Genomic DNA, 26954 nt, shown 5'->3' with positions numbered 1-26954 from the left:
GCCATGAGATCAATTTGAAGGGCGTGCATAATGGATGCAGGTGCCACTGGTGGGTGGGTGGAAGTTCCTGTCCACACTAAGATAAAACTCTGCAGGACTTGTGAGCTCTATTTCGAGAGGTGCTGAAATGATTGGCATCGACTTCATTGCCGGTGTGGGCAGTACCAGAGTCGGACTCCCCATCTGAGATATATTAATTATGTGAATATGGGATGGTGACTGGATTATTTATTGCGAGACCGCCAAGTATGTTGCCGGCCAAACCCCAGGTGTTGAAATGTGATCGGCAAGGCATGGTGACTGTGCAGAAGACATTGTAAAAAAATGGCAGGGACTTACCAAACCAAACAGTTTAACAATAACGGAACATGAAATAGTCATCCGAATAATAGGCGAACACGACGAGATCAGGTGATTGGCGAGGGCGACTTGGCAGGGTTCACTTTTGGTTTTGAGCGCTACTTCTCTGGAATCAAAGACTTGCAGCAAGCACAAAGTCACAACAAAGACAAATAACGACTTATGAACTTGCGGTACATTGTCATCAACCCAACGTCAACCACCATCACTAAATGGTTTTCCTCAGGTTGCGGTGAAGTTTCTGGAAGGGGTCCCCGAGAGCTCGGTGCGTCAGGATACTTTTTAAGAATCCTGCAAATGTCAATGCCCTTGCACTCGCCCTAATGGGAGCTTCTGGCACCTGGGGATCACTGTTCTTGTGTTTTACCCTTTTGTCTTGGGCGCTTTCACCCTGAAAAGCCAGGCCCGGACGCCAAGTTCCTGGGATGGTGCCCAAATTTCTCCCAGGTCATCTTCTGTCCACCCTGGATATGAGTGCCCTGGCAGGCACTCGAGGAATTGCGCTGACTCGGGTTCTGTGCCCACAGAGTCTGCGACTTTTTCGGTGGAAATGCCTTTCAAGAGGCTCAGGGCTTACCTTCCTGGTGGAAGTATGAATCAGTACGCCTCAGTTGCACTGCTCTCTTCTGATGCTAACCCTGCCCCAGATACCTTACTCGCTTACCTGAATGGGGGGCCGATTTATATCTTATGGGCTGAGGGGTTCAGCTGGGCGCATTTCTCTCGACAGTAGTTCTAAGACCAATTTGTCTTGTGAGCTGCTGGGGCCTACCCTTCATGACTCCCACTCGAGCTCTGCGGTTCCGAAGGTCTGGAATCAGGAAGCTCCGGCACCACTCATCTGGGTCCGTCCGGACCCATCCTGGTCCCATGACTTCGAACAGGAAGTCATGGAAGCCCGTTCAAAAGGTAATTGTTAGTGATTTCGCCTACTTGACCACTGAAACTGATGCGGTAGGTCGATGCAGTTGTCGCCCATACCTGTGCTGCTGGGTATTGGACCCCAGCCCTCGAATGACCAGCTCAATGCCACCACCCAGGTGGTCATTGCTGAGCGGCCAGTTTGTTATGAGTGCATCCTTACTGAGCTGGCACCATGCACTGCTCGAGATCGTGACTGGCAGCTGTGTAGCTGGGACGGGGCGAGTGACAACCCATTCCTCAAGCAATATGGATGGGAAGGCTTCCAATGAGGTTGTACCAGTCTGCGATTAGTGAAAACATATCAACTACATTTTCATGTGCCAGTAGCCATCCCTTTGACCGAACCTACGGAGGAAGATGAGAACAAAACCCTATGAAATAGCAGATCAGTATCCAGTGTATAGCACTTCTTATGCTCCCGCTCGCCGTCAATCGTAGATGGAAGAAAAGGCTCTTCGGGCTCCATGTGGATTCCTGTGCATCGTATTTGATGCCATTTTGTTCTGTGCGCCTATCAGCGCTCGCAGTTTATTGCGGCCGTGCAGGACACAGACGACCTCCTCACTCTAGGGTAGTACGGTAGCCCACTTGGAACATTGATGCCATACCGTTCTGCCATCAGGAGGGGGTAAAGCCCGGCCTGAGCCCGAGTACATGACCATTCAAGAAAGTGTGGACCTTGGCAGATGTGTCAACTTGATGATCAAGGACGCATCTGGCCCAGCTGCCAACAGTGGCAAGATTTACCAGCACCCTTTAGGGCTTCATTCGTGCTTCTGCTGTTGGGGAGCTCACCCTGGAGGCTGTGGTTGGGGGGATAGATCATGAGTTGAGGGTGGACATGATAGCAACCAGATTGGAGATGCTTCGAGGCGCAAGGACAGCTGTACTTTTCTGAATAGACCAGGCCGAGTTGTTAGGTGGCACTTGGCACTGATGCAGTCGTCCCAGCCTGGCTCACCTGCTGGTTCCCGCCATCCTCCAGGTGGTCTTCGCCCAGTACTGTTCCTACTAGCACCATCATCACCACTGCCATCCCTTTCGTCTTATTGACAGTGCTCTTGTGCCAGGTTATCCGCCAAAAGTGGTGTTTGACCCATTCGAAAATTCCGCTATTGGTGAAGCGGAGTGACGAGGGTAGTTCTTTGGGCATTGAGGGTGGCTGTTACGACCTGGGCTGTGTGCTGAAAAGTTTGGTTCGGACGGGGATGTGGACACTGTCGGAACATTTGCGAATGTTAAATCACGTCTCACCGCAGTAGTTCGAGATGAAGCCTGTGAACTTATGCACTGGATTCATGAAACATTATATCGAGTACGATGAAGGTTCAACGATACAGCAAGGCACGAACAGTGCTCCTGACTGTATCTATAAATGTTGTAAGGTCGCGCGTTGCCTAGTCTGCTATACTTGAGACGACAAGTGCGTTCGACCCTAAAGGGGAAGCGAGTGCAGCAAGGATCTAGAGGTATGCGCTGAAAGCGCTACTGGTTGGCCAATGCGAAGCGCGGGAAAGCGCAGGTGCGCGCGAGGCGCGGGAATGCGCGCGTGTACGGCGCGAAGCGCAGGAAAGCGTGCACGTGTATACAGATACGAGAGAGAGTAAGAGTGAGTTTGCTTAAGTGATGATATGATGTAAGACAAGAGAAGAGAGATGCGAGGTGTAAACAAGTAGATTTCTACTATGTTCTGCTAGGTAAATAGTGGGTAGTAACCAGTAAGTCCTCTGTCGTTCTGGTGGGAGAGTAAGTTTGTCCCGGTGGGTGAGTAAGTTTGTACTGCTGGCGCTTAAGTATGGCGCCTAAGCGCTGTCATACGGAGCCGAAGCGCTACCGAGTAAGGTATGTAAAGATATATGTAAGTAAGGGTCCATGATAAAAATAAAGATGGAATGATCAGCAAATGTGAGAAATGGAAATATACGCACTAGGGAACTTGGTGGACAGTGGATGGATGCTTCCGGATGGCTGGCGCTATAGGGCGCTCAAGCGCGGGAAAGCGCGCGCGCATATACATCGTGAAGCGCGGGAAAGGTACGCGCGCATGGCGCGCGTTGCGCGGGAAAGCTGCGCCTCATATAGAGATAGCTGCAGGTAGCACACAGAGTGATGCTACAAGTTCGTGCCATGTACTCCCCAGTGAAAACTGCCATATTGCACAATGAGAGGCATGAGTCTCTACAACGATCCAGAGCGTAGGCAGTCACTATCATTATGGCATGGCCCCTCATTGTATTTATCACAGCCCTCCAGCAGCATCGAGCTGATTGCGGGCACAGTTACTATAAGGCTGGGGCAGTTAATTTCTTTGTACCTCAGTCATGGTGGGCGCGAGAGGCTAGCACGGCATGGTGCAAGCCTGGGGTTTGGTGGGTCAGGTGTGGGCAACATCTCGAAGTATTGCCTCTTGAATTCCCACTAGCCACGTCATTGTCATTCACCTGGCGATGAACGTCAGGAGAGCACTTGCTACCAGATGAGGGGAGGTACCCATCACCCCTGTAATTTCAGGCTTACAATGGTGAAGATGCAAAATTTACCGAGTACTCCCATGTCTCCAATGGAGGACTTCCTGCAATACCCAAGTGAGCTCAGAGTAGCCACGTGTTTCTACAGATGATGTATTGCCTGCCTATTTGTTTATCAACACACACAACGACATCTGCGTCCTCTGAGGGCTTGTGCATGCTTCAGATGTTCATGCCGACCTGGCGATTTGGTCTGGGTGATTATTTATCACACATGGAAATGCCATGGTCCTCCTGGTGACATCGGGGACTGATGTCTTCTCAGGATAAGGGTCGCTCCTTAACCATCCAGTCACGAGTTGATCGAATCAACGACATATCGTCAGCATGTTCGCAATGAGGTAATTTTTGTACTAGTGGGATAGCAAGATATATCGTCCTGTTACTTGTGTTATAACGTATGCACTTAGTTTGCCACCAGGGCTTCAGGTCCTGCCAAATTACTAGAAAAAACCCAGTGGAGTGTGAAAAAAAGGTTTCCGGCTGCATCGAAATCAATCTACCATTACGAAGACATCATACCTAGAATGGATGGCCGACATAGACAATAAACCGATCGTGTTGATAAAGTGGCCAGCGACTTCGTTGTGACGTGCGTCGTCTAACACATTCATTCCATGGGGATGGGTAGATCAACCGGAAATCTGAGGTTCGCAAAATCAGCATCAACGCATGAATCTGGAGTTGACTGTGTCAGGGGCCCACACCTCCCCGATACCATTCGCGTTGGAACGAGAGTGGTGGAAGGACTTACCGATGGGGTGTCCGCAGGAATAGTGAACTAGCACTAATTGGAGGTGGCCGCCTTTGTGAGGGCGTCAGTGTCAGTGTGTACGCCACGCTGCTGTTCTGCTACTTCAAGTTCCTGAAGAGACTGAATTGATTTATTGAATCATCAAAGGGCTGACACACACCCATGCACCACACTGGACTGGCATAGTAGTACATCGACTTTCTTAGTCTGGCCATTGGATACCATTGTTCAAACATTGAGCAGGGTTTGGGGTAAACAAGAGGTATAGTTAAACTGCTGCAGATGCCATAGAAACAATCAAACATTAGCTCACGTCTGAGGTTTTTGGGACAATTCATACCTTGTGGCTTATCGATAAAAGTCCATGAGTAGAGTTGGTTTTGAGTTTGAATGAAGACAAGACATATGAAGTATGGGAGCCTCTTGTTGCATACAATGCTGCACGAAATTCAACTTCGACGTTTCAACGGTTGCCTTTCCAGCAATCATCAAGCTTCCCGCGCAGAAGACCATTGAACCACCAAAAGCTGCATTCCAGACAACAGGGTTAACTTCCCCGGTGGTGTTGTCAACACATGGTGTGGATCCAGGGAAAGTAGCGCAAGGGAAAGGAGGTGCACAAGGAGAGATGGATCCGAGTGCATGGGTGATAGTTATGGCGGCTAATATTGATTATGAGAGGAGTTAGCCACAAGTGTGGGGGAAAGAGAGCTAAACTGAGTGTACACATGCCACATGTCTTCCATCATTCAGGACTGATGAGAAGCAGGATGATGGAGACCAAAGAAAAATCTGCAGCAGCTCACTCCTGCATCTACAAAGTCTTCCGCTCTGCCAGTTGAGCCTTGTGCTTCTGCTTGGATCGATAGTGCTTGAGATGGTTGTGCCCCAACTGGTTGACCTGATTGCGTTGAAATGTCGACCTGGTTACTATTCGTACATTGCATAATTACCTTAAGTCATGGGGTTTGCTTTGTTGCTTGGTCAAGGTTGGCAACATTACATAATGATTGTGTCGCCTCTAGAGTCTAGACCTCCAACTACATAGCAGTGACTTACGCTGCCCAGCATAAATGTCAACTTGATTATTGTTGTCAAATCAATGGCTCAAGCAATTGGATGACGTTCGAATTGCTTTACAAATAGTATGGTCCATGCTATGATCTATCATGAACGTCAGAAAGTATCAACCAGTGCTATCCTAGGTGAAGACTGAAGTTCAACATCCATCCTAAGCCCTGCACTATCGACTGCTGTTGGTGTGTATGAGTGACAAAGTTAACATCATTCCTCATCCCTAGACACCCATGATAATGGTCAATCAAATCAAGCGAACTCACAGGAGGAACGATTGCCTTTCCATCATTATGCTGTGAAGGCGAACTAGCATTATTTGAGTCTTCTTCTATATATCTATGTACTTTGATCCTGACTCACTACTGACTTGCAGCCAATCCTCATTTTCGGTATAGACGATGTCCACATCCAAGAAACATGCTGATACCTGTGACACATACCTTCAAGGATCGGAAGGAACAGGACATTATAGTGTCAATCTCGATCCATCGACCGCAGATCCATCGGTACTGCCCTGATCATCCTAGGCCAGGTTGACTCGATTGGCGTACTAGAGGACTTGTTAACGCTTCAAAATGCTGTAAGTGAAATGCCCAATTTTTCGAGCACACTGCCCATGCAAGGCTGACTCATGAATCAGCAGCTTGCGATACTCTTCAATTGGTTCAACTTTCTCTGGTGTTGCAAAAGGACACACCAGAGCCTTGTCAATGGGATTAACTACTTTGTGCCTGTCCTAGTACTGGCGGGGCACAATGTCGACTGCAAACGGACCCCCATCTCCTCATCACCCACCACGTCCTTGAAATTTGAGATGTATGCACATGATTATCTTGAGCTCCGATTTCATTTTAGTTATCTACCTCGGTGAAGGTAGTCACATCTCTGGCATGAGAATACTCTACTCTGGCTTGTGCACCTTCTCGATATGTATTTCCCCTCCCCAGTGATATCCACGCTTGTAATGATAGACAGTGGAAATTGATGACGGCAACTCAGAAGCCATTTCAGAAAAGAATTGAACCAGCATTGGTTCTGCAATTACCGTCCGCTTAGCACGAGCGGCGACTCGTGAGACGCGAGCATTTTGATGGTTCGGTAAGAGACAACATATCAAATGACTACAATGATATCTATTGCAATAGCATTGGTATTCTTACCCAGTCTTCCTGCAGCCTGTACGGCTCTCGGACCCTTGTGCTTTGGCGACCAAAGATCCTTAAGTACTCAGTCCGTGTTTGATCTTGTGGCGGTTGCCTTGATCGAGGCGCAAGGAACCGTCATGCCCGTAACAAAAGGCCTAGACTCGCCGTCTAGAATGTTTAGGAAGAATACGGTTTCAGTATTTTCAAGTCAGAATAATCATGAGCTTCCTACCTATGAAGTATTTAGTCCCGCTCGTGCTAGATGTGTCTTTAGAATTTCTCCCAATTGAACTAGGCTGGTATCTGGTTATCATTGCGCGAGAACGTTCCACTCTACTTGTGCCGTCATCTAAAGTCGCTGCAACGAACTTCTACCTGCCGTCACAGATCTTCACCTCTTCGGTTTTCTGTCAGGCACAGCGAGAGCTGTGTCCCGCATATCCAAGGAAAGTCCCGATCTTAGCACATGGCTGCATGGTTAGTTTTTATCAGGATCGCAAGGAGCAGTTCATTCAAGTTGTGTCATGGAGGAAATCCGAATCTTGATACATCAATCGCAGATCATTGACAATATTGGTGCTGTTATTGCTCTCTCCAGGTCGGACTAGTAAAGGCGAACTTGATGCCTTGAAAGAGCTCAACTGATCTTTCTATTGGATTACCTGGTAGCGATCTGTTGCGGCAGAAAAGAGCTGCGGACCAGCAGCTTGGAATACTCCTCGATTTGTTCAAAAGTCTTACAGAAGTTTATTCGTAACTTCTCGCTTGACACGATGTCAATACCACTACCAACGGACCTAGATCTCTTCATCCTTTCATCCAGACATCGCAGCTGTCACTTGACACTGAAAATTCAAAATACTAATGCCGCCTCATTGAAAATACCAACATGCCTACACTTCTTCTCCCCCTTCACACATATTTATCACACGTGAATGTCTCGAGCTCCGATCTGGTCTTCATTTCAGTTATCTATAACCTCAAAGAAGGTGATCGCATTTCTGGTATGATAATAAGTCTACTCCTCTGCAAATTCTCAATTTGTCTTTCCCCTCCCAGAGATCTCAACACCTGTCGCAAATGAAGAAATTGATAACGGTGTCTTGGGGCACTACCAGACATTGAAATTCAGAAAAGAAAATAACATACGATCGACATTAATGGTGGTATCTGATTGGACCTTGCCTTCGGAAATACTTATGGGTTCACATGAGGCATGATATTCATTTCCTTTGTGCATTCTTGGCCTAAACTTTAAATTAGTGATCTCTGTGTAATGGTCCCAGGGTCGTGCTCGAGAAGGCACTTGACCATTACTCAATTCTGCAAGTCGTTGAGGCCTGTAAAATGGAACCAATATTACATAATTCTAAATGCTTTGCCATCTGCTGGAACCTTCACAAGAAAGAACGACCATATACAATCGCTACTGCCTCAATGCGCAATTCAAAATTCTGTGGCCCACTCGCTTTTTATGACCAAGCTTGAAAAAACCTTGATCCACACTGGTCTCATCCAGAGCGCGCACAATGATCTTCTGATAAGACACTAGTAGCTTATCATTTTTATGAGCTCTACTTGGCTACTTGCAATCCCGATCAGAGGTACGTTACTCCCCTGCTACCCGTATTTCTACCAGTTGAATTATGCTGATGTTAAATAATCAGTTTAGTGAGTAATGAAAATTGGAACGTCGAGGATGACTGGAATGCGAGCACGTTGGAAGACTCGCTACATTCGGTCATTGTGATCCTTCTGCATTCGGTTTTGAAGATTGGAGACAGCACAAATTGCACAAGGGTTGGGTTGGGCTGATTCTTTGTATGATGTGGGAGGAAGCTCAAGGAAATCAAGGAAAGCGGATTACATATCTCGGTAGGTCTTTCCAAATGAACACTTGTTAGTTTTTTTCTCAACTCAATATACAGCGTCTACCGACGCCATTCGACACCTCAATATTCTGGAGCGACGAAGAACTACAAGAACCAAGGAACGGCTGTGGTAGGTCACTTGTAATTTTTTCATTGTATTCTCGTTTATAATTTCTAGACAAGATAGGTTGGGATGAGGCTGAGCGCGACTATCATGAGAAGCTAACTCCGGCGATCAAGGTAGATCTATTTTTTTGACTTTTCCCACTTGGACTCAAATACTGGACAAATTAGACTCGACCGGATCTTTTCCCCTTCAATCAAATCGACACATGGTACCCACTTCATCAGTACCATATTACAGGCAGCCGAATTTTATCTCGAAGCTTCAATGTAGAGAGGTGGGAAGGTGAAGATGAGCGGGATGCCAAACATGTCACCGCAGAAGACTGTAACAAAGATACCCAGGCCAACGTGAGTGTTGGGAGCACAATGGATGTTGATGATTCAGGAGATGGTGGTGAAGCTGTAAACGAAGAGAGCAGTGACAGAGGTAGTGATGATGAGGAGATAGAGGATACATTGGATATTGCAATGGTACCTGTGGCTGATGCTCTGAATGCTCGATATGACTCTGTCAAGTGGACATGAAAATTTTCTGTCCCAGTCTTTAAACTTTTCTATGAGAAGCATCATCTTCAAATGGTCACCATGAAGCCCATCAAAGCTGGAGAACAAATAGTAAGTCGGTCTGCACCAAGTGATTATGTTGGTTTACCTACAATCAAGTTCAATACATACGGCGACCTGTCCAACTCAGACCTGCACCGGCGCTACAGACATGTTGATCTCGTGCCTTGTCCCCATCTAAAGGGTTCGCTTGGAAATCCACAAGACATCGTGGAGATATGAGCAGACCTTGTTGTCAGTGTTATTTGTGGTGATGTATCTACTGGCGAGACATATCAACGACAGATCGACTGGTGGCTCAACGAAGGGGGCGATGGGTATGGCACTCGCTTACTTTTTTTCTCTTCCTGTGCTCAAGCACGTTATCCAGCGTTTTCATGATTGACGCAGACCCAGTTCTCCCTGCAGCGCTGACATCTTTCATAAGACTTCTTCTTCTCACCCAAGAAGAATCGGACAAAACACAGGAGAGAAAGGGTGTTTCTCGAAAGCCTAGTTTGATCACCAAGTCTCTCCATTATTACGAAAAATATTTGAGATGCGCTTGACTAGTTATCAATCGCCAGATCTTGAAGTACGTTCATTCAGTCATTGTCCCACTCGGGGATCAGTGACACAGAAATTATGCCTCATTTTAGGTTGACACAAAGCTTCTTGCATCCGAATCACTCACACTCAAGAGACATGCCATCATAGTGCGGCTCGGGGAGAAGCAGATTCTAGCAGATGCACTTGAAACCCTGCGTTTCATGGATGTGGCCTTGAGTGACGAGTAATGGATCTAAAGACAAGAGGCGTGTTGCAAGTAAGGGTACCACGGAGGAAAATCGAAAAAGGCCAGGCATTGACCCTAAGAAGGCCTTATGCACAGACCAACTCATTCACGCCTTCTGTTTATTGACCTCGTGGTTGTTATCGACATGCAGTACAGAAGAACAGAGAGTACAGAGGTTCTGTCACTAGCCACTACTAGTATACCAATCTTTTCGCTAACCTTCCAACTTAATGTTGCATTCTCTTGGGCGAAATTCTATAATTAGGTTAGCGAAGTGACTTCTGCATGAAGGTCTGATTGATAATAGGGGACCATAGCTAACAACTCAGATAGATAGAGCAGTCCCGCCCATATCCACACCCATTGTCAAACCCAATCTCGCGACTGCATTCTGCCCATCTCTCGTCAAGCTCTCTCTGAGCCACTAGTACAGACCGTGACTCCCCCAGCAAAGCCCACCATTTTCTGGCTTTGATCACGTCGAATTTCGATTGAATCTTCCTTTTCAGATGATGATGGAAGACTGATGAGGTCCTATCAAACAGGTTAGGTGTGATCGTCGATGTTGCTGTGCTGATCAAAACGTGCTTCAACTGCTTGTGCGAGATTGTAGCGGGCTGTGAGACGGAGCTGAATCAGCTGATGGCCAAGAGGACAGAGCTTGAGGACAACTCGTCGAAGGTGGATACCTTCATTGGATGCGTCTATTGGAATATTGTTGCATTTGACAATCACATTATCGATATGAATTTTCCTTGCCACGATGCTATGAAGGTACGTGCCATCTGAACAGAGAAGCAAGAGCTTATGATAGAGGTAGGCAGTTTCGCAGATGTCTGCAGCAGTACTTGTCTTATGATAATGCCAATTTAGTGCTCTGGTGAGATTGTATAGAGATAGGAGATGATCGGGATGAGGCAGCGGACACAATGCAAGGGCTTCGTGGAAGAGGGAAATGGTGGAGTCAATGTCTTGATGGCCCTTGCAAATATACCCTTGAAGGCGGTGTAGAGATACGACAATTGCTGGGCACTACACAAAGTAAGTAGCCAGCAATATAAAAATGTTGTGGTCGTGCACAGCCTAGTCTGCTTATACTTGCAAGACAAGTGCGTTCAACCCAAGGGGTTAGCTATTGGATTGGTCTGTAGTTAGTGAAATAATAAAACAGTCAGCAGTCCGAGCGCGGGAAACAAAGTCCGAAGGTATATCTATGATGTCCGATGCCAAAGTGTTGGGTCCGATGTTTTTGGGTTTTGGGTTAGTGGGTTTTGGGTGCGGGTTTAGCGGGTTAGCGGGAATGGCGATAGCGAACATTAGGAAAGCGAGCGGTATGTGGATATATGATAATGACGGGTATTTCGGATAGAAAGAGCGGTAATATTTGCAATGTCAACTAAGAACTACGAAATATCGGGTTTGACCACTAAGTATCAGGAAACAGCTCCCTACTACTTGGATAATGAAAATACTCGTAGTCAGTCCAATACATATATAAGTACATAGAAATTTGGAAGGCCGTAGGCGAAAGTAGCGGCCGACGATTTCGGGTCCGAAGTACATGTAAATAAACACGAGGCGCTGCGGATGATGGGAAAACATGTAATAGCGCTGGCTACAACATGAGTAATGTGTGAAATAATCAACTACGCACCTAGTGGGGCTAGCAAGACAGGACAGGACACGGATAGGACAAGTGCACAGGAAAATATCGGGTCCGATGCAGCCGAAACGTCGGGTCCGCTAGTCAAAGTGTCGGGTTTGCGTCAGGTTGTGCGGGTTACATCGGATAGTGATGGGCATTGAACATATATCGGGAAATCAGTGGATACGAGCCTAGCGCGAACTCGAGTGCTACAGCGGGCCCACGCGAGGTGGGTGAGAGCTGTCGCGTGGTCTGGATGGCTGAACGGACACTGATCTAGAGCCAACTGAAAATACTGTACAGCAGTGTTTAAGTGAAAGACATTCTGGGTTGTCGCGTATTTGACAAATCGTGCATGGCCCGCATCTGTGTTTCGAGCAATCTCGCAATCTACGAGGGACTATAGTTGACGTTCAGTAAAAGTTAACAAGCTGGAGTCTGGCATCACTCACATCAAACAGTGCACCATTTTGATTGTCGCAAGCATGTACAACGGCGGCCTTCAGTGTGATGGAAGGTTAGACACTGCGCACGGGTGAGAAGGATAAATCTATGAGATGTTAGTATATGTACATGAATAGGAAGTAAATCACTCACCAAATGGCTCATCTCCATGATCGAGTAGCTCATCCCATGGCATTTGAAGTTTTACAATGACCTCTCCGCCGCCTAGCATTCGAACAAACTCATAGGATGCCCTGATCTTGACTGACAATGCAGGTGAGGCATGTAATGACCTATAAACTCAAGATCAGTTCTTGTATTGTGTCAGTCACCATGAGGTTATAGTATTCCCCCATGCTACAGATTGATCGGATGATAAGACGCTGATGGCTGACTTCCGGCATCTCCCCGAGTCGACATTGATGGACACATAAATGCCAGCGGGAATACACCAGGAGGGGATTAAAAGATTTCTGGTGTTGATGACTGTACAGTGTAGATAGAGTGTGAGGATCATGAAATAGATATGAAGGTAATATGGAGGAACTTGCCTTCAATTCTGATATATCAGCTTTCCAAGCAACTAGGCATGATAGCACGATGGAGCTAAATGATGAGGATCGAGGATGGTGGATGAAATAAGAGAGAGAAAGACAGGGTGGGGATATGGGGACTGCCATGGATAGAGTTCAGCTGAGAGGGAAGGTTGTTTTGAGGGTTCAGATCATACTATGTGTTGTCAAGGACTGTTCGGCACGATAGACGCTGGTATGATCACACCAAGTGCTGGGAAGATCACCAACCGGAAGGGTAAAGGTAGAGGGCGCCAAGGTGGTAACACTGGTGCAGGTGGAGGTAACATGAAACGTGAAGACGACGATGACAATGTGACAAGTAATGGCTGTTTATCATGATGTTGGCCCTGTGTTAGTAATGACGGTAATTACTTGCAGGGTGTGGCCAATAAGGAGTTCTTTTTGCCTGGTAAGATGCTGTTGTGGACCAACAATAGTACATGCTGTTTCCAATAACCCAGGAGGTCCTGCCTTAAACTTGAACATCCATAAAACCCTGGTGGAACAGCACACACCAGAGATAGTTCTCCGTGGACTCGTGAATAACACTGACATTGAAAAGCTTTTCGAGTATCATGTAAGGTCGCGCAATTCATTACTTTCCTTCTGCTGACGAACGTCCATTAACGCAGATTTTGGAAGCAAATCAATGTAAGTGTATCTAGGAAGAAGCTGCGACTTACCTATCTTACTACAGCCATTCATTGGCCTCCTTGAGTCCACGTTACATACATCTCAATCCATCTTCCGAAGGTGTCCCTTCTAGTTCACTGTTAGTACGTAACTATTCTCTTGACATCCTCTGATAAACACCTGATTTGAGATGCACAGTCTGCTATTTCTTCGCTTTATTACAAGAGTAGAGAAGCTGGCTTTTCTGACAACGTGGTAATAAGTATGTAGCATGTAGCATCAGCACTATGTACGGCGGCGGTTCAAATGTGAACTTATTGAAAAGATAATGACAAGATAACGAAGAAGGCATCCAGGCTGTGGTCAACATCGACTCAATGACCAGCTACTAGCCTACTCGTGTTTCCTCATCAGTGCAACAGATGGATCATGGAGGCCTCTGCCGTATTTAAAGCCCCTATAATCTGCTATTGCCTCGCGCTTAGTCTGGTATTTAGACATGGCTCCTGGGACGTCATCAATTTGCTGGACAGCTTCTATCCTAAACAGCAATGTGTGAGCTGAAGGAAGTACTGATGAAAAATAAATTGGTACCACATGCTGTATACACCCGGGCGACGGCCTAGCCGTACCACATAGAAATTCCCGTTGGTTTGGCTATCTTCGGTATCCGTGATAGAGTCAGTGTCTGAAGCTTCAGACTCCTCAATAATATTAACATGCAGAACCTGTGTGCCATGTGCCCATTTTTCGCCCAAGCGGCTCTCTGTGTCAGGTTGGCAAAGCAACACAGCTGTAACTGAAATATCGGGACTTGCATGTGCCGTTTGCATCACCATGGGCATATCTGCAGTATTATGGTAATGACTTGGAGGCAAGGTGGTGGTGGAATGTGTCCCACGCCGAGGAGGTGGGCTTAAAGGGCAGAAAATAACATTTGGAGTTTCTAGTAGAGTGGACATTTTACAACTTTTCCCTTTTGTAATTTGAGGTCGTTGAGCTCGAGGTGCGACCGTAGTGCAGTATGGTGTAGTGCGGTATATGTAGCTTCAAGGCTTGGAAGTTCTTAGTTGGCACATGTGCAAAATTGTGGCGCTTTAAATCGGTAACGGTGCGTGCCCATGTGACTGACCAATTCCCCGACTCTCCAGAAATGTGAGACTGTGCAGCCTATGGGCCAGTCATGCAACATGTTTGCACTCGCCTACTTAATTCAGGATTCAGGGCTAAGTATGTTTCATAACGCAGTATAGAATTTACATTGTAACCAATAAATGCTTCAGAAATATTCTACCTCATTTCTGTGTTGTGTCCGAGTCAGCTTCTATTTATACTCCATGTGATAACTTAAAGCTTACTAGGAAGATTATGGACATCATTGTCCCCTGCTCGTCAGTAGAAACCAGATAAAGAGTTTCAAATTTGCCCTGCAAATCTGTTGTATTGTCAGTCTTACTCAAATGAATGTGTTTGTATTGGAGGATAGCACAGTCAGTACCTCTATAACAACCCTGTTATTGATCATTAGTGTTACAAGCACTCAAATGAAGTATAACTCACCTGAGACACAAACTTTGTCAGTCCCTGGCCAAGATAATCCTAATGGGATTTTCCAGCTTTGACATGGGCTTGTCAACCTTTGACAACCTTGATATATTCTGGTTACTCGCTGTAGTCCATTTGTAGTTCACTAGTCTTGCTTACAGAGCACACTGCCTGCTTCATTTCAAAGGTTTCATACTTGAGCACAGGTGCAGTAGCAGACCTTCTGGACCAGTATAAGCTTTGATAGTGCTTAGCAGGTTGTGGACATTCAGGCAATGCTGTAAGAGATCTTTTTCGCTTCTGATGAGAGCTTGCTGCAGTTGATTTCATTTTTGAAGCATGTTGTGTTTGTTGTACTTTGTGGACATCCTTATCCTCGGGCTGGTATGAGGTTAGACACTTGCTTCAGTACAGATGAATTCTACTTACCTTGTCGGGAACATACAGGAACACTCAAAGAGTGATTCTTGGGGTCTTTGCCAATGCATCCTTGTCAGATAACATTCTATCCTGCTTCAGCTTACCATAGAGACTGTCCATAGTTGCCTCCACTAGATACTTATGTTCCTCGACCAAATTGACAACAGTGTTATTGAGTACCATGCAATATTTTATCCTATGCCTGTATCATAAAGCTTGTCAGTATTCATCAGTTAACCTGTACTATGTGTTAACATTACCAGTCAAACATGAGATCAAGAGATGCCTCCAAAAGCCCTGAAAGTGTCAGAGTACTCTCATATAAGCCTTTTGCCTTCAAAGCCAATTGTTCAAACGCAGTAGTGGCCTGGTCCACAGTAGCAAACATAACTTGTGATGACAGAATGGCAAGTTTAGAAGGCTTTGAGCTACCAGCGAGATATTGCTGAAGGGTGAAATTGATATCAACCTTTGCTGCCTGAGCATTGGCCTTGAGAGCAGAAATTTTCCCTTTACATCACTTGCATTTGATGTCGAAGTATTTTGTAACTGTGGCTGGTTTAGTTGGTGCTGACTTGCCTTGCGACTATGCACATTATGACAGTGCAGAATAGACTGTGTGACACCACTAGCACTGGCTGTGTTACTGCCCAACAGTTTGTTTAATACTCTGAGACTGAGAATTCCGAGTGTTTGCTCACCACTGTGACTGCCTGTGCAACCAGCACATAATGGTGTAAAGAGTTGATTCTATGTGGGCGCTACAAAAGTGTTACCTTAAGACTCAGAGTGCGAGTGAGATGTTCGTCCCAAAGAGACTGCCTATAGAAATGCTCCTTGATATAAAGCAAGGGATATCTTGTTAAGATCGAAGGTGAGAGAAGGGAAAGCTACCAAGAGTGCACTTGGTGTTCTGAGAATGTGTCCGAAGTACCGAAGTACCGAAGTACTCGTCCGAAGTGGTCCAAAGGTGGTCTGACGTTAAGAAATGAAGGTCCGAGGTTGCGCAAAGCGTCCAAAGAGCTTCCTATGAACAGCAAAGGTTCCGAAGTAGAAGTACGGTGTGTATGTTGAAGTATAAGACTTGCAAAGTAAGATTAAGCAAAGCCTATCGGGAAAACTAAGAGATAGCGAGATGCGAAATGGCAGTGGTCAAGCCAAACAATCGTTCCAAATGAACAAAGAGATCAATTGCGTGAAGTATGACTATCCGAAGTGACTCTACTAACTATGACTCGTAGCAGGGAAAGTGAAGTGAAGTGCGAGTAGCTAGCGAGGCAGATTATATCCTATAGCGTGAAGGTCCGGAAACTGCGTAGGCGAAACCAGTAGTGAGATAAGACATCCGAAATGTAATAAGACTCGAGGCAAGCCGCTACAGAGATATGCATGTAATAAGGCGCAAGGTGTGTTGTTATACATATAACTGACGGGCCAACAACATATGTGCCCATAGACATAATCAATAACAGATAATCAAGTGAAAAACGCACCAGCGAAGTTAAACAGACACGGATGGGACATGGTATGGAGGATCGGAAGTGTATACAGGCCTCGGAAATGGACAGACGACCTTCAGATGACTCAGACAAATGCACGGAACTCTCGGAAGGTAAAAGGAGTGTTGAGGAGTGTGTATGTGGAATACCTATGAGTTTGGCAGGATATGAGCCCAATGCCGATCCGAGTGCTACAACAGTGAGCGCAAGAAGGGGTAAACACAACCATAAGATCTGCATTATAATTGTTGCTGAAAGCACTGGTGAATATAGATATCAGCATGAAGGGAGGTGAGCACACACCATGATAAGCCGCACTCTCAGCCTTGAGCTTCATACACTTTGTGCACATCAGCACATCAAATCGAGGCAAAGATAAAGAACATTCTGAGCAATGAATCATGTACCACAACAAGACAATAATAACTTGAACCATGGTCTAAAGATGGGCTTTTATACAGCAATAGAACTGAATGATAGTTCCACAACACTATAGTGTGATATCTGTGAAGAGTTTTGCTTCGAAAACTATGTCCGAGTCATCAGCAGGAAGTAAACATACTTAGCACACTAGTGATAGCTCAACACACTCGCTCTTCAGAATTAGTGGAAATCAGATGCATAATAAAGACCTATTCAATGGCACAATCAGCTATAGCACAATGTGACAGTACACTGAGTCTGATTAGCATACAAAATTGAGTCATTCACATGAAGACATCCTTCATGAAATAAATTCTACCATATCAGCATCACTGCATCAGGAAACTGGGATGGCAGCCAGAGTATAAGGAAACAAGAGATGCTCCAAGGTGGGTGGATGACCAAAATGAATGTTGGTAAATCAGTATAACGACACCGAGAATGATGATGAGGATGCCAAGAATAATGAGCACAATGATGGCCCTAGAATGGAGAATATTAGCAACAGCAAATCAGAAGAGATATGTACAGTGGCAACCATGACGGAGATCATGCTGATGGCAATGGCATGTTGAGGGTGATTGTGAGCAGACTGATGAGAATGTTGGGGCTGATGACGAGCACATTGAGGGAGACAACGAGGACACTGAGAATGATGGCAGATAGTAGGGAAATGTACATATTTGGTAATAAAAAAATATAATAATACAACACAAAATTTGTATTGGTAAAAAACAACCTGATACACATAGTCAACCATAGTCATGGAGGCCATAGTGTCATATTTATCAATGCAAACTCAGGGATTATAGAAGACTATGCATTCATACTGGCCTAGGACTCTCAGTCCCAGCAAAGTATGCATACAGGCTTCTTTGTATCAATACCAGTGCTGGGACATACTGTTGAACTTCTCTGACTAATCCTCATAGCTTAATTTGGGTACCCCTGTCTATTTTTGTTGACAATATTAATTCCTTGAATAAAAATAGGTTGCCCATCAGTTCTTCTCGGTTCTTTCCCTATAATGACTAAAAATAGTTTACCTACTGATTAGTTCCTCTCAGTTCTTTCTGCTTTAAATATCTCACCCCTTTCTTGCAGGCTATGTTAACACCTGCCAATCTCGCTGGTTCTCACTAATAATCCTTAGAGCCACATAACGGTTTCTGATGCAATTTTGACTAAGTCCCGACTATATAGTTTGCAGTTGACTGGTGTTTACAATGGTTTTTGAATGAAGTCCCAACTTGACACTGTAGCTTATGTTAATAAAAGTCATGTCACTCATTCTCTTGACTGTTTGCAATGAATTTTGACTAAGTCCTGAATGTTCATAACTAAAGTCTTGTTACATGTTCATAATTGATTTCAACATGCACAGAACAATACCAAGCTTGTTGCATCAAAGAACAGTGTATTTCAAGCTAGACACAAACAAATACATTACAACAAGGATATATACCAAAAAATGATGAGGCAACAAGACAAGACCAAGCAATAGCAAGATAATATGACAATAGATGGAAGATAACACCTGCCATTAGCTCAATGAACCAATTTGCGTGACCTAAAACTAAAGTTCAAGGTGGAAGTGAAACATATGATTGAACTTACTTTCGTGGCTTTCTTCTACTGTTGTCAGTGTCAATGTTGTTGTTAGCTTCCATTGTGCAAGTAGATGGAACATAAACACGACCGCTGTGGTGCACTTGATTGTTAATAATATCTTCTAGAGGCTGCATGGTCTCATTGACCACCATGGGCTCCTTGTCAGGTAACTGACAACCTGCTACCTCAACTCCATGAGAGGATGTGACAATTGCTCCAGGCACTGAAACAAGAGTTGCCGGAGAAGCCACAGTAGCTTCAGGAGTCACAACAGGAGGTTTGACAGCTTAAGATTGCATGGTAGTATCATGAGTTGCAGGTGCCACAGGAGGTACAGAAGGGGAAGGAGTGGAACTATGATATAGATTATGGCGATGTCTTACTAGGATGTGATTGGCAATAAAATCACCAGTTCTCACTATCCTCCACAGTCAATGGTTCAGACGAATACCAATGGTTGACAACATGGTCATTCATGGGAGGAGGCATAAATAGTTGGGTCAATCTAAACAAACTTCTAATGACTTTAGGTGGGTTGAGACAATGACTATTTAACTGGCTTGATGCAGTGCTTAGAATGCTAAAGATAAGGATCATAAATGGTGTAGCCGAATCAATAACTGGCTTGATGCAGTACTACGATGCTACTAGAAAAAGATTGCAAAGGTGTGCAATATGAAGATGAATATATGGATGACAATGGTACACAATGAATCAGAGTAATATCTTCTTGTGAGCATTGTATATCCAGCTTCGAAGAAAAATTCTTCTAGCTCCTCAGACTACTCAAACCTAGCTTGCTTTAGGCCATACAAGCTTCTCAGCAACTTCAAGATTTTTCCCTTGTCTCCTTTCTTCAAATATCTGGGCAGTGCCCACATATACATGTCATCCTTTAGCGTGGCGTTAAGGTAGGCACTCTTTATATCCACTTGGTGTATCTCCCAATCGTTTCTTGCAGCCATCAATAGGACTGTTCGAATCATTGTCATATTCAACATGGTCCTTATTTCATTGCCAAAACAAAATGGCAGGGAATAATGTTAGCTCCCTTCAGTATGTCCACTATCTCCTAGGTTTGTAGCTTCTCTAATTGACTGATTTCATAGTCAATTGCTTGTTGCCATTCTTCAGCATCTGGTTTGTTTAGAGCCTCCTTGAGCGTTGGCTCACATTGAGTGGCTGCGAGTGCCCAGTGACTGGTAAGTGGCTGCTCTTTATCTCATATTGCTTCTATGGTGGCTACTGATGCTATGTCTCCATTGTGTAGAGCTTTGTAGTATCCTTCTGGATGGTGTTGTAAAAGAAAGATATGGGCTGGGCAAGTACAAAGGAGCAGTATGTTTAGCCCCAAGGGCTTCTGATGAGGCCAGAGCTCAGGAGGAAAGTGAAAGTGATGCAAACACAGCAAATAGTAATTCCTGGACAGCAGGTAAGAAGTGGGAAATCTAATACCAGAAGCTTTCGACAAAAATACAGCCTATAACTACCTATCAGAGGCATCAGGCATACTAGGATAGCAAAACAGTGAGTATTTGGTAGAAACTGTGTGGAGTTTGGAGTGCAGGTGTCAGGATACTAGGTGAAGGAAAACATGATTGAATAAGCGGTAAAAGTGCGACCCTATTGTAAGGAAAATGACTGTAAATAAATGTGTATCAAAATAGGCCAATATGAGCTCAGCCGGAGGCCGAGTGCTACAGCGTATTCACACTGGCCTTAGCATCTTTGGGGTAGGAAGTGATTTGGTAGGTTGAGGTGATGTTCTTAGTGTTGCTGCTGTGGTGACTTGCCAGGTGTTATTGGATGCTTCGGTGATTATGTTGGACTCCCCCTCATCCGGTATGTCACCGTCTATCTCCACTACCCATGGGATAAAACTGACATTGCATTCTACAGATATGTGTCGTTTCTCCGGCCAATAGATTCGATAAGCCTTGGATTGGGTATCAACACCAACAAATACTGCTTCTTCTGCTCGTGCTTCCAACTTTTCATTCTCCAGTGAGTGGATGTAGACTTTGGTACTGAACTTGTGTGCGGCTGCTAAATTTGGTTTAGACTTATTGATAAGTTTGTATGGTGTGTGCCCAGGAATTGCCCATGAAGGTAAACAATTTTCAACCATGTAATATAGTTGATTGCCTCTGCCCATAGGAACTTCGGTAGATTCTTTGCAAGTAGTATCACGCATGCATGCTCGACAAGTGTCCAATTTAGTCTTTCTGCTACTCCATTCTGTTGCAGGGAGTTGTGGACTATGAGTTGCTGTGTAATTCCTTGGTTCTTGAGATATCCATCAAACTCTGCACTCAGGTATTCTCCCCCTCGATCTGAACGGACTGTATGCAGTTGTGCACCATGCTGTCAGCTTATATAAGCCTCATATTGCTTGAATGCGGTAAAAGCTTTGCTCACCTGTTTGAGGAACCTAACCACTGTCTCCCAGCTATAATCATCTGTAAACCTGATGTAATACAGATGTCCTCCCAAGCTCGTTATTTGCATGGGTCCCCATAGGTCCATATGGACTGTGTGTCCATAATTAGGTGCACAGCTTTTCAATTTATGGGGAAAAGGCTACCAGGTTGCTTTTGCCTGTGTACAGGCATCGCAAAATAATGGTTTCGAGGCAGGGTCAAGATTGATTCCTTCTATGAGACCCTTCTGGACTGCATCACAAAGTGCTGGTTGGGATATGTGCCTAAGGATCTTGTGGGCTTTGTTTAATGTAAGCTTTGTTCCCATAATGTTTGCATGATGATGAGTTGCAGGAATGACAGTGTATAATCCATTTATCTGTGGTATTTCAGTAATGACTTTGCAAGCTGGCGTAGGGGATATTATTTTGCACATGTTTTTCTTGAAGTGTGTGGCAAAACCTGCTGCTGCGATCTTGTTCGTCGAGATTAAGGTTAGTGCCATGTTTGGCATGTATAATGCATCTTTGAGAGTTACTGATGTGTATCCTCCTTGCTTTGGTAGCTTCATTTGGACATCTCCTTGTCCTATGGCACTGATTGAATATCAATTTGCGGTGTGTACCTGTTGGGGTTCGTTTGACTTGAAGGTGATGAATTTCAAACAATCTGAACAGAAGTGTGTCGAGGCACCAGAATCAATGATAGCTCCGTGTTCCTCCATTGGGATTTCCAATTGTTTCATAATGCTCATCTGGTTTGATGAGGTAAAGGCAAAATTCTCTTTGGCTTTATGCTCTGCCATGTTTGTGGTCTGCCTTTGTAAGTTCCCATTTCTTCTTTGTCCTTGGTTAGGTCCTTGACCTTCCTTCCCTCCTCCAGGTCTCCAACAATCTGCTTTGTAGTGTCTCTTCCGGTCACAATTATAGCATGTTATATCCTTGTTTGTGCTATTGCTTGCACGTTCTTTGGTACAATTCTTGTTTGTGCCTGTTCTTGCTGACAAAGCACTATTTCCACCCTTCTTCAAGGTTCTGTGGTTCAACAACTGTCGATGTTTGTATTCTTCGGATACAACATTGATTAACTCATTTGATGTGAGTGGTGTTTTTGATATTCTGGATGCAGCGTTTATAGAGGATAGTAGGGGTCTGTAGGACTCTGGTAATGAGCCCATGATGATTGCCGAAAAGTCTTCATCAGCAATTGAAGTTCCCATTCCAGCAAGGGATTCACAAAGCCTAAGCTGCTCATCAAAATGGCTTTTGACATCTCCGCCCTCTTCACATCTCGCATCCTGGAGCCATGGTCGCAAATCTATTTGCACAAGCTCCATCTTTCCTTCATGTAGTACTCGGATCTCCTCCCATATCTTTGATGCTGAGTCTAGCTTCTGGACCTGCAGCAATAGTCTGTCTGAGATGGTACTGAATATGTGCTATCAGGTGAGTGAGTCCTTCTGGAGGTATTCATCTATCTTCTCCTCTAGCTCTTCTACCTCTTTCTCTCTTGCTTTGCTTCCATCTGGCTTGACAAAGTCTCCAGCTGAGTCTTTCGAGTATCAGGTAGGTTCTTTCTTCTGACCTTCAAGATATTGTATCAAACCTCGTGTGTGAATCACTGTTAATGCTCTTTCCTTATAGGTAATCCAATTCAAGCCATTGTCAGCAAGTTTTGGGATGGTGTACAGTGACGAGTTTCCGGGGAGCGTAGTATCCATTAGTGTTGCCACGGCGCTGGCTTCGAGCCCAGCTTTAGCCGAAACTGAAATGCGGCTGGCCAAGCCATTACATAGGTACAGCTTACATATTCAAGGGCTTGGCTCGGCCAATTTAGCTGTGGCTGGTGGCTCAAGCCAGCTGGCAGCAATATATAGTTTAAAATTTTGTTTATAAGCAATAGGCCTTGGACATGGTTCCTTGACAGTGGCTCACTCACGCTTTCTGATGACAAAATCTATCGTGACTTGACCTGCCTCGTTCGCCTGAACTTACCGCAATAGCTTTGGCCACCGCAATGACTCTAGAAGATAAGAAGTGAGCTGAATACCATCACCCATATCTATCAGACAAGAGATTTACAAAGTCAGTAGACAACAATTGATGGTGTATATGATCAATGTATTGACGAGCATGTTAGTCCTAATGGTCAATATCAATCTCAGTGACGCCAAAAATGCAGGATTAAGACCTACTCGATAACAGGACTGTGATTGCCGCGGAGAAGAATGCACAGTGAACATGCAAGCTCAGAGGGGAGTGGAAATGATTTACATCTTGGATCAGCTGTCGAAGTGGTGAAGCAGATTGGTGAGGATCATGGGATTTAAACCTGAGGTGAGAAGGTGAAGTCAGTGGGAATAGAGAACATGATAGCATGTACAACAACTCTGGACTCTGGAGTAATAATACCACCCAGGGTTCAATATACCCTGCGTCTGGACAATACCAAGTCCTGCTCCTTTGCCTTCATATTCCTCCTTGTCTTCTGCACAATGAGCATGCATGATATGAACACCCTTTTGCATATGAGAACAGCTTCAGGTAGTAAGTCCAGACTCCTCCGGAAAGGTGCCAGATGTTGACTGCCCAGTCAGAAAGACACATTTGAGAATTGAGAGCAGAAATGAGTCAACAATTGGAGTTAGTCTAAAAAAACAATGCCACGAGGAGCAAGACACTAGGATATGTATAGGTAGTAGTAGACAAGAAGCAAAAGTGAGTGAGAATCGAGTATGAAAAGTAAGCATCAATAATTATACAACAGCAGCAACATCCGGAACGTCATCACATTCTTGCTCTGCAATTATTCTGAGAAGGGCCTCATATTTGGGAGTTTCAGGAGTGAATTCACCGATGGCAGAGTTCAAAAGATCACTGGAGCCAGACATCGAAAGATCACCAGAGTTCATGGCGCACATCAAGTCATGCTCCATGTCTTTCTGTGAGGCTTGCCAACCTTCAGTAAAGTTAAGTCACTCTTTCTTCAGCGCAAACTTGACCATCTGTAAGGCCTCCATCAGGGGTGGGCTAATGCGATTTCGTTTCTTTGTGTATGTCCCACTGCTGGATGAAAAGATGTGTTCGCAGGAAACAGCAGAGGCCTGTATGGGAAGATAGTCCATCGCAATTGAATAGATGGTCGGAAACATAGGTTGTGCAGTCTGATCGACACTTCGTGATTAGCGAAACTTAATGGAGACACAGGACTCTTACTGTCCAAAATGCAAGTAAATTTATTTCCTGTGGGCTGCAGACAGCCATGCTGTAGGCACTAAATTCCTGTTCTACCGTTTGGGTGCCACCCTCGTTATGCGGCAGTATATCTATGTCATGAAGTCCATAGATCGTTGAGCCTAGCGTTGCAGCAGCACATGACTGGTGTTCCATGGGTAGAGACTGTGCAGAGTCGGAGGTATCTGTTACTCTTTTCTTCCGCATCTATAGTGTATCAATTCAAACTTGCACTTTTATCGTTAAAATTTGTCCAATAGACATACCAGTTCGAGAATATAATCCCTGGTCCCATTGACTTGAGCCATGTCCCAATTATCATTCATCCATGACATACAAATTGCAGGATCAATAACTGTACAAACACACATGAGAATCAGTGTTGATTAAAAAAACACACGGGACTAACACATGGTGACTCCATATGCTCCCGTGCGGCTCATCCAGTCATGGTATTTATCAGTCCAAGTTAAGCCGATGGCAACAAAAGGTGCCAAGTGCGCAAAGCGCTGTGCCAAGTCCTTCCACTTTTTGACTAACCTTTCGAAGGCTGGAATTGCACAACTCAGCACAGGAGTGCTCTCGCTGGACATGCTTTGCTGAACAGCCTGCGGTGCCTAATATACAATGGTAAATACATCTCAGTTTCGGACATATTAAGACTGACCTCTAGGACCACCTCAAGATCTTGCAAGATTTGCCATTCCACTGGCTCTAATTTTAGATGGGATATAGTCCTTTGATCATCGTCATCAAGGAAGTCATCAACAGCCTAGGCCACTGTTTAGTCTATGCCAAGGATTATGAAATGAGACCTTACCTGCCAAAGTGTTCTTAAGCGATTAAGCATGATGTAAGTCGAATCCCAGCGTGTGGGCTCGTCACACAGCAGTTCAACAACTGGGAGCACTATCTCATCATTATTGTCATTTCAGAAAATCTTCGCATCATTGCCCAAGTGAATGCTGTCTCTGAAACTATCACGTCGTTTGTTTGACACGCGGATTGCATGCACGATGGCTCTGGCCCGACAGATAGCATCACCTTGCAGAGCCGTGATATACACTACCTTGTTGAAAGAGGCATTGCCAACTACGAAAGGACCAGCCACATTTGAAAGATACACAGTAGAATGCTCGTCCATGACGTGCTGCACACATATATTGATTATGTGCAGGAAGCATGGGATCCTGCGATCAACGGCGTCAAATTCAATTTCTTGTCGCAGCAATTGGCGAGAAAGTTCTTCCATCGCAGCATGGTTATTGGAAACATTGTTGAGTGTGAAGTGTCCCATCTAAACCAAGTCAGAGCATGTCACATAGCACAAATAAACACTGACATTATTTATCACACCAGCATGCCTGACCAGATTGAATATTGTTGACCCGAGCGCCTTCCCTGTATGACTACCCAGGGTGTGATGAAAAGTGATTAGAGCGCCCTTCAAGATGAGTGCTGAATTGGCACTTTCCCTTGCAAGCCAATGGGCAGTAAGTGCCAGGAAGGGGCGGAGCTTAGGATCTGACCAGAGGTCAGATGTGAATGAGATTTTTCCTTGGGCTTTCTACAGGACATAAGATACTATGTGATATCAGCAGCTAAACACTTACTGCAAGGTCACATTTCATGACCGGGAAGTAGTTGCGCCACGCATCTATTATCAATGAATAAAATTTTGTGTGGCGAGGAATATCCAACTCCTTTAGATCTTGATGCATGAGACGGAGCAGTCGGCGAAACTCCGGGCACTCAACAACGTTAATTGGCTAGAGACGGCTGTTAATAATGTTGCATGAAAAATAGATACTACTCACCTGGTCGTCAGCTATGATGAATCTAACAATATGTCGGTGCATCTCATCGACGGAAAAGTCCAGCAAAACAGCTTCTGACTGCATGGGCAGTGAATCATTGCGTATGGGATTGGTGTTAAGAACGTGCTCAAGGGTCGGATCCGAAGGGCTTGGCTTCAGCTCGTGCGCTGTGCCCCTTACCCGAGTACGTGCCCCTAACTTCCAAGGGCTGTTGGACGATGTCCGAAGGTTGTCGGACGAGTCCGGAGTCCGATGTCCGATGCGTGGGAATTCCGGCGGACGTTCGGGAACGAGGGATAAGACTAATCTGGACGATGTCCGAACTAGAAAGGAAACAGCGGAGGACTACCAGAGGTAGAGGCGGAGGTGAGAAGTCTATAGGAATCGATCCTAAGACTAGCGGAGGACGACGAGAGGAGAAACTCAAGTCGGACGGAGAAGGGAATGAGCAGAGTCTAAGATAATATTCGAACTGAGGAAGTACAAAGATTCTATAGGGTTTATATACTACTGAGGACTTAACGGAGAATCAGTCTGCGCAGTCCGAAGCTATGCGAGGCTGTGG

The 26954-nt window shown here is 45.1% G+C and overlaps 4 protein-coding genes across 4 annotated transcripts; 2 read left to right on the top strand and 2 right to left on the bottom strand.

Annotated features, from left to right (window-relative positions):
- Positions 1-1064: 1064 nt before the first annotated feature.
- On the bottom strand, positions 1065-2437 carry F5147DRAFT_647819 (uncharacterized protein; the record flags this gene model as incomplete). Its single annotated transcript, XM_041433240.1, has 6 exons — positions 1065-1234; positions 1342-1410; positions 1445-1565; positions 1594-1629; positions 1850-1924; positions 2246-2437. 6 exons carry the CDS (start codon positions 2435-2437, stop codon positions 1065-1067), a joined length of 663 nt encoding a protein of 220 aa, XP_041298770.1.
- Positions 2438-6760: 4323 nt separating this feature from the next.
- F5147DRAFT_800668 (uncharacterized protein) lies at positions 6761-10125 on the top strand (the record flags this gene model as incomplete). Its single annotated transcript, XM_041443268.1, has 11 exons — positions 6761-6840; positions 8515-8667; positions 8755-8789; positions 8838-8899; positions 8954-9295; positions 9350-9400; positions 9449-9533; positions 9576-9666; positions 9720-9826; positions 9859-9923; positions 9988-10125. 11 exons carry the CDS (start codon positions 6761-6763, stop codon positions 10123-10125), a joined length of 1209 nt encoding a protein of 402 aa, XP_041298769.1.
- Positions 10126-12944: 2819 nt separating this feature from the next.
- On the top strand, positions 12945-13505 carry F5147DRAFT_647817 (uncharacterized protein; the record flags this gene model as incomplete). Its single annotated transcript, XM_041433239.1, has 5 exons — positions 12945-13100; positions 13167-13197; positions 13226-13365; positions 13421-13439; positions 13486-13505. The coding sequence occupies 5 exons, from the start codon at positions 12945-12947 to the stop codon at positions 13503-13505; spliced, it is 366 nt and encodes a 121-aa protein (XP_041298768.1).
- A 309-nt stretch (positions 13506-13814) lies between these two features.
- Positions 13815-15982, bottom strand: F5147DRAFT_647816 (uncharacterized protein; the record flags this gene model as incomplete). The annotated part of the gene is made up of 10 exons (XM_041433238.1): positions 13815-13962; positions 14016-14336; positions 14554-14591; positions 14780-14932; positions 14982-15020; positions 15126-15280; positions 15396-15455; positions 15491-15582; positions 15647-15876; positions 15962-15982. 10 exons carry the CDS (start codon positions 15980-15982, stop codon positions 13815-13817), a joined length of 1257 nt encoding a protein of 418 aa, XP_041298767.1.
- Between the last annotated feature and the right edge of the window lie 10972 nt (positions 15983-26954).

This window comes from Suillus discolor (assembly GCF_016758755.1).
Source record: "Suillus discolor strain FC423 chromosome Unknown F5147scaffold_3, whole genome shotgun sequence".
In the NCBI taxonomy this organism is placed as follows: Eukaryota; Fungi; Basidiomycota; class Agaricomycetes; order Boletales; family Suillaceae; genus Suillus; species Suillus discolor.
The sequence above is the reverse complement of the archived record's forward strand: the minus strand, read 5'-3'. Positions and strand labels throughout refer to the sequence as shown.